We start from the raw sequence: 12,198 nt of genomic DNA, 5'->3' as shown, positions 1-12,198 counted from the left end.
GAGTTAGTACCAGGGTACCAACGGGAATTGACTCGGGATTGTCCCTGTCGATGCCCTTTTGCTGGCCATGTTGAAATGTGACCTTTCGGGAATTCTCCTGTCTTTGACTAATCCTTGCTTCTTCGCGGAAACGCCCTAGGCCTTAGCTTCAGACGTTCCGGTGGAGATTTCTGTCAAACACCGAAATTCTCCTTGGGTTTGAGCAAGAAGCATTCGATAGCAACCTGCCTTGATTTATGTTGGCGCACGGGCACGAGACTCCATGCCTTGCACATACTTTTTTTGAAGATTTTCCCATCACCAAGCTCTATGTCAGCCTTCCAATCAGCTTGGAACTGAGCAAACCTATAGATGTTTGGATGTGCTCCTTGGTAAAACCATCATCCTCCAGATGAGTGTCTCCCCTTGGCATGGGATGTTTGTTAGTTTTCTCCAAAAGTGGCCCGTTTCATTAGTTTTTGTGAACATTACAAATTTGAACGGCCTCTTGTATTTCGACTCGCAAATCCGATGCGGTTCCGTGAATAGGGGCTTTCCCTTTCTCATCTTTGGTCGGGGGGATTAATTCGACCCCCATTTGATTTGAAAACTTGGTGACCTTTCAATGGACCAAGGCTCCTTGATAGGTACTTTCACCTCGATTCCCTGTGTAAGGGACCGAGGCGACCTTTCCCAGTGAACCTTTGGAGGTGAAGGGTCTGTTTCATACCTGACCTACCGGAGGGCCGGGGTAAGGGGAAACAGGAATTTTGCGCCCTTGGTGAAGGTTGGGCAGCAACTTCCTTTTCACTCTTTGTCTTGGGCGTTGGATTTCGCCTTCAGCATCCACATTTGTTTTGGATTGGCGAGTCTTGACCGCCTCTTCTTTCTGCCATCTCCTCTGCTTTCTTCAAGAGAGCTCGGGCATCGCAGGAGTGGCAATGCGCTTTTCTTGATTCTCTCTCAAGAGTGGAAGCGATTCTTGTAACACCGCACCCACCTTGTTTGTTTCCTGCTTGAAGAGGAGGCTGGTTTGTCTTCTGTTGCTCTTGCGTTGCTCGCTTTGAGATCTTCGCTAGCGGACCCCATCCATAGGCTCCAAAAGCCTTGGCCATTTGACGAGCAGACGTGTGACGGCCGCTTTGAGTGCCCTCCCCTTTTGATAATAAGCTGAGCGCTTCAGCAGCCACCTTCTTAGGGGAGGAGCCAAATCAGCGATCTTGACCACGTGGGCGACGCGGAGTCGCCACGTGGTGCATGCAAGCAAATGGCTAAGGATCTTGGTCTTTTGGAGCCCCGAGGGTCCCAACGAACGATTCTGGAGAAAGAAGCTTCTTTCGCCTACTTGGAGAGGCGGATCCTTGGAGGAGGAGGAAGAGAGGTATTTTTCGTACTTTGCTGGTCGAACTCGTACTCGACCTCGTTCACCGGATCCTTGGGAGGCCGGTATCGTCACGAACGGCGTCGGTTGCGATGCCGTTGCTCCCACCTGTGGTCCCAAGCTTGGTTTTCGGTGAAAGTCGGTGTTTCTTTGCTTTTGAATTCTGTTACAAACTTCAAACGTTACAACCAAGAATGCAACTAAACACAAAGATACAACTTTATCGAAAAAAACACGAGATCCGTTTGGTGCGGGTCTCGCTTGCGTGGGTCTTTGGCCTGTAACGGGATGTTTGTTTTCCGTGGACCACGGGGCAATCAGATCCCGGTCCGGAATAAATCGGACAGAGTTTGTCGATCCGCGTGAGATCTAAGAAACCTTCCTAATCCAGAAAATATTAAGGACAGAACTTCTCGATCCGCGGGAATCCTATAATTCTAGAGCGTATACTCGCCTAAAGCGAGTATTAGCTCTTCTTAGTATTAACTAAGGCTAAACAGAAAAGATGAAGAAACGGGTGATGAAGGCTTGATTTTAGACCTCTCCTCCTCGGTTGAAGTGCTCGATCCAGTGTTGCTGCAGCAGGGCCCTTCCGCCGAGGCTCTCCAAAAATCCAGATCATTCAAATGAGGTAAGGGGTCCTATTATAGGACAACCAAGAGGGGGGCGTCTGCACAGAATCTAGACACCCCAGGGGGTCCGCACAGATCCTGAGACACCCTTGGGGTGTCCTCCAAAAAAGTCGAGACACCCCTAGGGTGTCATCGGAATTTCCGAGACACCTTTGGGTGTCTCGAATTTCCGAGACACCCCTAGGGGTGTCCTCGAAATCCGAGAACTATGGGGTTGTCTCGGAAATCCCGAGACACCCTAGGGTGGTCTCGCTTTATCCGAAGAACACCCCTAGGGTGTCTCGGATTTTCCGAGACAACCCTACCTAGGGTTGTCTCGGAAATTCACGAGTACCACCCCGGTGGTTCTCGGAATTTCTGAGAACACCCCTGGGGGTGTTTCGGGATTCCAAAGACGTCCGTAGTGTGTTTGAATCGTTTTCCCCGTAGATTCTTCGTTAAACGAACTCGGATTTGATGTGATTCCGGGTGCGTGGATGCGTGAACGATAGAGTTCGATCTGCTCTGATGGTTTGGATGTCTCTTAGAGTTGTCGAGCACGTAGGCGTTGTCCTTTTTGGAACAGTGCCGGGCTTCCCAGATTGTCCGGGTTTTCGTGATTCCAAGTCCTATCTGCTCACGTAACTCGTCGATTCACTTCCAAGTCGTTCGTCGATGTCCGATTAGTTCATGGGATTGATGGTGACGTTCATCGTCGCTCGTTGACACTGAACCGGTTGTGGAGAACTATAGGCAATTTTCGATGCCTACAAGTTGGTCATAGCCGAATTGGCGAGCAAAGCGGCAAGGGAGATAAGGCTCTATGTAGCACTGATTCTTCACCCGAAGGACAATATATCCTACACGGATGTTCACTAACCATCGGAAGCAACCAGCATCAAGAAGGGTTCAGTCACTTCTAGGTTTCTCCTCATCAATCAGCGTGTCGCCATAGCGACCCGAAAAGTGAGGGAAACACTTAAAGAACTCCCAACTCTTGCGAACCCGAAGCTCTCGTTGAACATCGCTGAATTTGCTCCCAAGCCATCTACTCTGCTCCAACAGTTGCATGAAGGGGACAGGGATGTCAACAACGCTGGGTGCTGACATCAAGTCGGGACGGTGAAGAACGAACCACGCCATCAAATATGCGTAAGGGAGCTCAACCTTCGGACAAACAAGCTCAGCTGATGGTTCAGAACCCGTATGTGTGAAACTGCTGACCAGACCCCTAAGCCCGCAATGGATGCTAGCAACCATTGCTGGGAGCAGGGAAAGCTCTCTCCCATAAGCCAGCTGAACTGCAGGGAAGAGCACCTCGATGGGTAGAGCGTCAGAAGGTTGGTGCGGGACGACACACTTCTTCAACCAAAGGGCAAGGTAGCCTGCTAATAGCGCCCGGGACCCTATAGACCTCTGTGCGCGGCGGAGAAAAGAGCGAAACTTTGTCCCCGCGGGAAAAGCCCCCTCAGCACTGCCGATAGTGTAGGAACGAACCTCAGCTTTTTCCAACAACTCATTAACGGCCGAAGGAGTCATCACGTCTAATTCATGAATGGGCGCACTAGAATCACCCTCCAAGTTCTGAAACAAGTAGCTGGCAAACTGCTTCAAACTGACCTGCCTCTTCCTTCTCGCTTGAGGAGAAGTTTGGATCAAGGAAGTATAGTAGTGGCAAGTAAGATCCCAGAGTGTATCATACATGTCCGGAGTATCTTTCTTCATACACTCCAGCTGCTGGTTCGTAGGGAAGTACTCCTGATACGGACAGTCCCCCATCGGAAGACCCGAAACATAATGCATCTCGTGCAAGGCCAACCCTAGCTCACCTCCGCTGGTCAGGAAGGTGTTGCTATCGGGCATATAAGTCTCCAGCAAAGCCAAGAAATGGCGACAGCTGACTGGGATTCCGTACATAGTAGCTCGTATGGGTGCATACAACCCACTGCTCTTCAGATCCCTCTCCCAGCGCGCCAAGACGAAACCAGTCATGCGCGCCCACCACCCTTTGGCTAGGGAGGAAGCCCAGCCATAACATCTGTACTCCGATGGGGGTAACTGTCTCCCAAGAAGAGCCAGACGGTTGCTCACAGTCGGAGCAGCAGCTGACACCTCACCTGGGGGTGCAGTATCAAGACCCATAATCCCGGGTCGTAGACCACGCACGTCATGATACCCGTCAGAGCCAGGAGTCTTATGGTGAGTAGCATATCCGCATTGAACCCGATCAGCATCTTCAGTAAGATGCCAAGACATCTGCCGGTCCACGGCTTGCCCCTTCAAATGACTGAAAGAATAGTGGCGTGGAATCGAAGGGATGTACAAACAGGCTCCACCGTCAAGAGTTAACCAATGCTCCTCACAAAGAGTCAGCGTGGCAGGATCCCTGACATGATCTCCAAATAGAAAACCCGGCTTCTTTAGAACCTGAGTGGAAGTAGAATCAGGGGTGAAGGAGGCATCTGTGATAAGTTGGCGCAAGCAATGGCGCCCTCCTTCCTGTATCGAACGGCAAGAGTCATTTGGACGATCCCCGTCGAACCGAGGAAGTGGGCCAACAGCCTGCCTAAGAGTAGCAGAAGAGAAAACCTCCCGACTACATCCGGTGTTGGCGTGAGGAGGAAGGCTACCCGCGGGAAATTCCACTGCAATAAAGCACAAGGGCGGAATCAGAAAATCCATCTCGTAAGAAGAATGATAGACTCATCCACGGAATAATTGGAGAGACGATTTTGAGTGACCTACACCAGAAGGACGGCATGCGTCATCACGTGAATAACGTGGTAACGTACACCGACCTATAAGGTGTAGGACAACACAAAATCGCCCCAATATATCCGAAGACTTGAATTGGCTAAGCAAAACAAGTCTGAAACCTTACCCTCCGCGAGAGAGGTATCGGTTCTTCCTTCATGACCCGCAAAGAGGTCAATCAGGGATGTAAGACAAAATCTCTGCATAAATTCTCACCCCCGAAAAATGAAGCCGCGGGAGAGGATGTCGTGGGGACCTCCTCCTCACTATGCTGTGAACGAGAACGGCTCCTCCGGGGACGAGATCGACGCGGAGACATTGCAAATCTGCAACGAAAAGCAGCAAGTCAGGTACAATCTAAAACATGAATATACGAAATTTAAAAGGGAAATTAAGAACTTTAATTAAAATCCTATACACAAATAGGATTTCATAATTGAAGTCTAATTAAACCTACAAATTTCGTGCACGATGATTGTCATCTTTCACGGTGAATTTTGGTGAAATACCCAAAATACCCTTTGTGTTCAAGGCCAAAATCTAGGTCAAGGACACGCGTGACCCGGGTCATGATCGTCACATTCGATCATATAACACCCCGGTACCCCACAATTTTGGTTAAAATTTGCAAATGAGCCCTTTTGCAGAATTCAGCCAATTTTGCATAAAAGCCCCTCTACAAAATCTTGGTTTGGGCTCCACATGCCTTATCAAAATTTTGATCATGAGTTCGTGGTCAAAACTCATTGGATTTCAGCCATAAGTTCACTGCCTTTTGCAAATAAGTCCCTCTAAGACATTTATGGGCTGTTTTGCAAATAAACCCCTCCAACAACTTTTGGTCCTCTTGCCTAAAATACCCCTCAAGCTTGTGGCCAAATGAACATGTAATTTAGGTCCTAAACTTCAGTCCTCTATTACATGAACACCACCCCAATTCTTCGGCCACTTTTGCAAATAAGCCCCCAAAACTTTTCGGCCCCACATTTGCACATAAAACCCTCAATAAGGTATGGTCTTTTTGCATGAAACACCCATCCAAATTGTTACCAAAGGGGAATGAAATCCAAGCCTCAAAATTTCAGTCCCATTTTGCAAATAAACCCCCACGAATTTTGCAAATAAACCCCCCAAAGTTTCGGCCATTACCTCTTTTTGCACAAAACCCCCCGAAATAATAGTGCATACATGCCCCCTAGTCTACCACAAGAATAAAAATGCAACCTTTACCACAAAATAAGAGGATGGTGAAGAGGAGCTTACCCAAATCAAGAGGCTTGAAATCCCCAATCCAAGAGTCAAGATCCGAGCTTGAAGGTGGAGGGAGAAACCCTAGTGAAAAGTGAAAATTTTCGGCCAAGAAGGAGCATACAAAAAACCGAATTTCTTTGGGGTATGGAGCTCTTGAAAGAAAAACAATGGAGGAGGTTTGGAGGAAGAAGATGAATTCTCTTTTGAAAAGAGGGGGGAAAACAAAAGGGGAAACAAATTCAAACAAGAAAGAAAACAAAGAGGGGGGAAACAAAATGAAGAAAAAGACAAAAGGGGGGGGGTGGCTAGCCATTCTGGATGTTGCTCCTCTCGAACGAAGCCCGAGTCAATAAGCTTCTTGACCTCGGATTCGATCGCCTCCATCATTTGCGGACGAAACCGTCTTTGTTGTTGTTTGACTGGTTTGGCATCCATCTTGATATTGAGACGATGTACTGCTACGTTCGGGTCGAGTCCTGGCATGTCTTCATAATTCCAGGCGAACACGTCAATGTACTCCTTGATAAGAGAGATTAACTCTTCTTTCTCATCGGGTAGAAGACTATCGCTAATGAATATCGGTTTAGGATTTTCCTCAGTTCCCATATTCACCTGGAGTACTTGATCTTCGGTAGGAGGCTCTCTTTGCTCGAACCTATCACCATACTGCATGTTTAGGTGGTGAACCCAAGGATCTTCCCATGTTGGCATCTGGTCGTCTTCCTCTATTGCGGTAGGATCGACCGTGACCATATTTGACATCAACCTTTTGAACGTCTCGCCAAGGCTAGTGTCGGAACCCCCAGCCGAAGAGTCGGAAGAGTACCCGTTTCTAGCCTTGTTAGCGATCTGATCAATGATTTGCCAGCAACATTCGTCGTCGGATGAGGAGACGTAGCCGAGACCTCTTTTATAGCGATAATAATCATCGGGTTTTCCCTTCGGTACATAGGCCATTCGAGGTGGAACTCGTGGGCCTCGACCAAAGAAAAGACCTTCTCCGAGTGTGAAGTCATACCCATACTTTTCCATCATATCGCGCGCTTTTGCGTCATATCTGAATAGATGAGGAGCAGGTTTATCTTCATCTTCTTCTTCTTCTAAGAAGTGATCGGGTGTCGGAGCTTCTTTTCCTTTGCCGTAGACGACTTCTTTTCCACTCCATTTTCCCGCGGGGATGACAAGCGTCGCTCCGCATGGATCTTGTACCTGCTTTTTCGTCAGACAAAATGACTGAAGAGGCATATGCAGGTCAGGATTATCACAAAGCTCTTTAGTGACGTCATCAAGACACATCGAATACTCTAAATCATCGTTTATTGATAGTTCTTCGGCAAGTTGCCAATTACAACTATTCTCCGATGATTCTTCATCATCAAGATTGATTACAATGGGTACAATGTCATTAAGTACAAAACCACCATCGTAATCAAGCCCAGTTTCGGTATCAGCTTCATCTCCGCTGTCCGTTCCTTGGGCCGGTGATTCAGTATCGGATTCAGCGCCGTATAGAAGGGAATCGGTGAAATAGTTTTCCAATCCCTTAAACGGTTGCTTATCCGCGACCACCGTCTTGACTTCGTTATTCAAGTCTATGTACTTGAGGCATTGATGCAGAGTTGACGGAACTATAAGGTTACCGTGGATCCAAGGTCGACCCAACAGTAAGTTATAGGACGTTTCTGCATCGATGACATAACAAGTAACTTCTGATTTTAAATCTCCGATCTGGCACTTGATTCGGATCTTCCCCAAGGGTCTAGACCCGCTGGTGTTGAATCCATAAATCGTAGTGCCAGTGGAGGCTAATTTACTCGTCGGGATTCCGAGATGATGCATCAATCGGAATGGCATTATGCTAACAGCGGAACCCGGATCAACTTGGATCCGGTTGACCATGCTGGAGCCAATGTGCCCGGTGAAGTACAAGGGCCGATCATGCTTCGAGTTCTTTGTTTGCATATCCTCTTTAGTGAAGGAGATGCATGGGAAATGATGCGCCGCTAGGTTGCAATGCTGAGCTGATGGCTCTGGCCCTTCAGGGGATGGCTTGATCCGAGTTAGAAAAGCTTCTGAATCGCTCAAAGCCTCCTGTAATGCTTTCCTTGTATCCTTGGACAGGCGCAATAACTCGTAAAGGGTTATCCTAGCCGGGATATTGGCTAATTGCGCCATGATGTCGAAATGAGGTGGAGAGCTCGCATTCCCCGGTTTGTCTCTTCCAATCGGATGATTGAATCGAGACTGCCTCGGGTTTTGGGTCTCCTGGCGTAAAGGCTCTTTTCCTTTCTCCTTCTGTTGGACTCTTTCCGCGGCTATAGGCGTCGGGGGAATTGCTGCTATTCCCAGTTCTGCCAACGTTTTGGACGGAGGAGTGTTGGTACCTAATTGCTCGGAAGCATCCGGGTACTTGTAGTGGTACTCGTTCCCGCTCCGAGTGGCGAATGTTTCCTGCTCATCTTCAGAAAGTGGGAAGGCCGGAATTCTGTCATCGTCCCTTCCTGGAATAGCGGACACCCCATAACAAGATCTGCCTTTCCCTTTTGATTTCTTCTTGGAAGAGGTCCCAGTCCACTGTTCGTCTCCGATCAGATCTGGATGAACCCAAAGAATCTCGCCATTAGGGGCTGTGTGTGGCACGAGTCCTTTCTGGCGCTGCTTGTGAGGATCATCGTTCACCGTCTTCACTGCTGCTTTTATTACCGGCTCAAGCTGGAACTGGCTCACGGGAAAGGAGCCGAAGCCAATCGTGACTGCATTCGCACCCACTTTCTTCTCCTTTGGCTGCTTCATTGTGATGACCCCGACGTCGATGAGAGCCTGGATCTTGTCCTTAAGAGCATAGCATACCTTGGTGGGGTGGTGCACCGCTCTGTGGAATGCACAGTACTTCGGATCATTAATCCTCTTGGCATCTTCCTGATCCTGAACTGGAGGCAATTTGATTTTATTATTCTCCACGAGGTATTTGAAGATCCCAGGAACTTCGTCCTCTCTGAATGAATAAACTTTCGGGAACTTTGGCTCCGAAGCTTTCGGCCTCGGGGTTTGTTGTTGCCACCTTGGTTGTTGAGGTGCCTTTTGCTGCTGCTGCTGCTGCGGTTGCGCTTGCACCTCGAACGTTTGATTTGCGTTCACGGCGTTCGCATGCGCTTTTCCTTTACCCCTAGGGGTGAAGTTCGGTTGCGGAGCGTTATTTGGTATTTGGCCCCTTTCCGCCTTCTTCCTTTTGATGAATCGTTCGGCTCTTTCCCCTCGCACCTTCAGGTCCTTCCAGGTCTTTGATGGCGCCGTTCCCATAGATTCAAGGATATCCAAGGTGAGATTGTTGTGACAGGTCTCGAGGATGAAATCTTCGCTGACCGGGTCTCTGCAATTCATTGCTTTATTTCGAAACCTTTTCACAAAGTTTTCGACTGTCTCACCATTTTTCTGTTTCTCCTCAAACAGAGTGCTGATCGAGACCTCAGTGTCATCATCAAAGAAGTTCGTCAAGAACATGTCTTCCATGTCGTCCCAACTGCCGATGCTCCCCGGCTTGAGGCGACGATACCAATCGAAGGCCGCTCCGCGAAGAGTGCCAACGAATGACCGTACCATCAAGGGTTCGTTGCCGGAGATTGTTCCTAGGTGAGACTTGAAATAGATTAAATGTTGGGTAGGGGAACCCTTTCCATCAAACGGCGTAAAGTTAATGAGATTGAACTTTGCCGGATATGGAATTGATTCCCACTCCCTCGGATATGGACACGGTATACCTGACCTTTTTACCTCTTGAGCATTCATCAATGCATTGATTTTGCTCTCCAAGTCTTTCATCTTTTTGTCTTCACTCGTTTCTATTTTCGAGTGGTTTTGGGGAGAGGTAATGTGGTCTTCTTTGGCATTATCATCTACCGGACCACTTCCGTTGTCGTTGTTGACAGGGGGAATGATGACATTATTCCCTTCCCGTTCATTTTCTTCTTGGTTCTGATGATTGGGTCGAGTGGGCTCCTCTTGATGAGTTGTCAAAGCTGCGAGTTGCTGATCGTGCATCTCCCTCATCCGCTGTAGGGTCATTTCCATCTCGAATTTGAAAGCTTCTTTCTGCCGAGCTAGGGCGTCTTCAAGCATTTTGTTCATCTGCTCGGCACTGATCATGAGTACCTCGCGGGGTTGTCCCTCGCTGGATACCGTGTTGTCCGAAGCAATTGCGGAGCCGGCATCTGATGCTTCATCTTCTGATGGTAATCTCGTCCGAACCCTACCATAAGTCCCTCGTGTAATGGTTCCGGACTGTAGGTGAGTTAGATACCAGGGTACCAACGGGATTGACTCGGGATTGTCCCCTGTCGATGCTCCTTTGCTGGCCATGTTGATGGTGACCTTCGGGAATTCTCTGTCTTTGACTATCCTTCTTCTTCGCTGGAAACGCCTAGGCTTAGCTTCAGACGTTCCGGTGGAAATTCTGTCAAACACCGAAATTCTCCTTGGGGTTTGAGCACAGGAGCATTCTGATAGCACTGCCTTGATTATGTTGGCGCACGGGCAGCGAGACTCCATGTCCTGCACATACTTCTTTCGAGATTTCCCCATACCACCAGCTCTATAGTACAGCTCATCAGCTTGGTAACTGGAGCAACCTATAGAGTGTTGGCATGTGCTCCTTGGTAAAACACCATCATCCTCAGATGAGTGTGCTTCCCCTTTGGCATGGGATGTTTTGTTAGTTTTCTCAAAAGTGGCCCGTTCAAGTTTACGTTTTTGTGAACATAAAAATTGAACGGGCTCTTGTATTTCGACTCGCAATCCGATGCGGTCGGTGATAGGGGCTTTCCCTTTCTCATCTTTCGTGGGGGGATTAATTCGACCCCCAGTTTGATTTGAAACTTGGTGACCTTTCAATGGACCCAAGCGCTCCTTGATAGGTACTTTACCTCGATTCCCTGGTAAGGGACCGAGGCGACCTTTCACAGGAACCTTGGAGGTTGAAGGGTCTGTTTTCATACCTGACCCTACCGGAGGTGCCGGGGTAAGGGGAACAGGATTTGGCCTTGGTGAAGGTTGGGCAGCAACTTCTTTCACTCTTGTCTTGGGCGTTGGATTCGCCTTCAGCATCCACATTTGTTTGAGTTTTGGCGGAGTCTTGACCGCCTCTTCTTTCTGCATCTCCTCTGCTTTCTTCAAGAGAGCTCGGGCATGCGCAAGGAGTGCACGGCGCTTCCTGATTCTCTCTTCAAGAGTGGAGCGATTCCTTGTAACACGCACCCACTTGTTTGTTTCTGCTTGAGAGGAGGGGCTGGTTATGTACCTTCGTTGCTCTTGGCGTTGTCTTGCTTTGAGATCTTCGCTGTAGCGGACCCCATCCATAGGCTCCAAAGCCTTGGCCATTTGACGAGCAAGACGTTGACGCCGCCTTTGGAGTGCCCTCTTTGATACAGCTGGAGCGCCTTCAGTAGCCACCTTCTTAGGGGAGGAGCCCAGATCTGCGATCTTGACCACGTTGGGCGACGCGGAGACGCCACGTGGTGCAAGTGCTTCCTCGTGGGATCGATATCTTAAATACTATAACTTGACACGGTTGTGCACTTGCAACCTTTTTGGTACATGTTTATACCGCATCAAGTTTTTGGCTCTTTCCCACTGTGGTAACGTTATCATCAACTCAATGACAATAATATATTCATATTATTATTACGACGGCGTCGGTTGCGATGCCGTTGGCTCCCACTGTGGTCGCCAGCTTGTTTTCGGTGAAAGTCGCTGTTTTCATTGCTTTCGAAATCTGTTACAACTTCAAACGTTACAACAAGAATCGATAAAAAAAGGTCGGTCTTTTTATAAGACCTCCTTGTGCAACAAAACAAAGATTACAACTTTTCGAAAATAAACACGAGATCCCGTTTTGGTGCGGTCTCGCTTGCGTGGGTCTTTGGCCTGTGACGGGGATGTTGATATCCGTGGACCACCGGGGCAATCAGATCCGTTCCGGATAAATCGGACAGAGTTTCGTCGATCCGCGTGAGATCTAGAAACCTCCGGTCCAGAAATATCGGACAGAGCTTCGTCGATCCGCATGAGATCTAGAAGCTATAAGCGTATACCTCAGCTAAAACGAGGTAATAGCTCTTCTTAGTATCAACGCTAAAGGCCGATACTAAGGAAAAAAAAGGGGGAAAGGGTGATGAAGGCTGATGCCGACCTCTCTTCCTTGGTTGAAGCGCTCGATGACTCTTTGCT

The 12,198-nt window shown here is 48.6% G+C and overlaps 1 protein-coding gene across 1 annotated transcript; it reads right to left on the bottom strand.

Moving 5' to 3' along the window:
• Nucleotides 1-4,170: 4,170 nt before the first annotated feature.
• On the bottom strand, nucleotides 4,171-11,324 carry LOC109828473. Its single transcript, XM_020395458.1, has 4 exons — nucleotides 11,270-11,324; nucleotides 5,989-6,174; nucleotides 4,942-5,051; nucleotides 4,171-4,616 (listed from the first exon to the last, which is right to left on the bottom strand). The coding sequence occupies exons 1-4, from the start codon at nucleotides 11,322-11,324 to the stop codon at nucleotides 4,392-4,394; spliced, it is 576 nt and encodes a 191-aa protein (XP_020251047.1). The 3' UTR covers nucleotides 4,171-4,391.
• Between the last annotated feature and the right edge of the window lie 874 nt (nucleotides 11,325-12,198).

This window comes from Asparagus officinalis, unplaced genomic scaffold (genome assembly GCF_001876935.1).
Source record: "Asparagus officinalis unplaced genomic scaffold, Aspof.V1 AsparagusV1_Un1667, whole genome shotgun sequence".
Taxonomy (NCBI): Eukaryota; Viridiplantae; Streptophyta; class Magnoliopsida; order Asparagales; family Asparagaceae; genus Asparagus; species Asparagus officinalis.
Note: the sequence above shows the minus strand (reverse complement) of the source record. Positions and strands in the feature narration are given on the sequence as shown.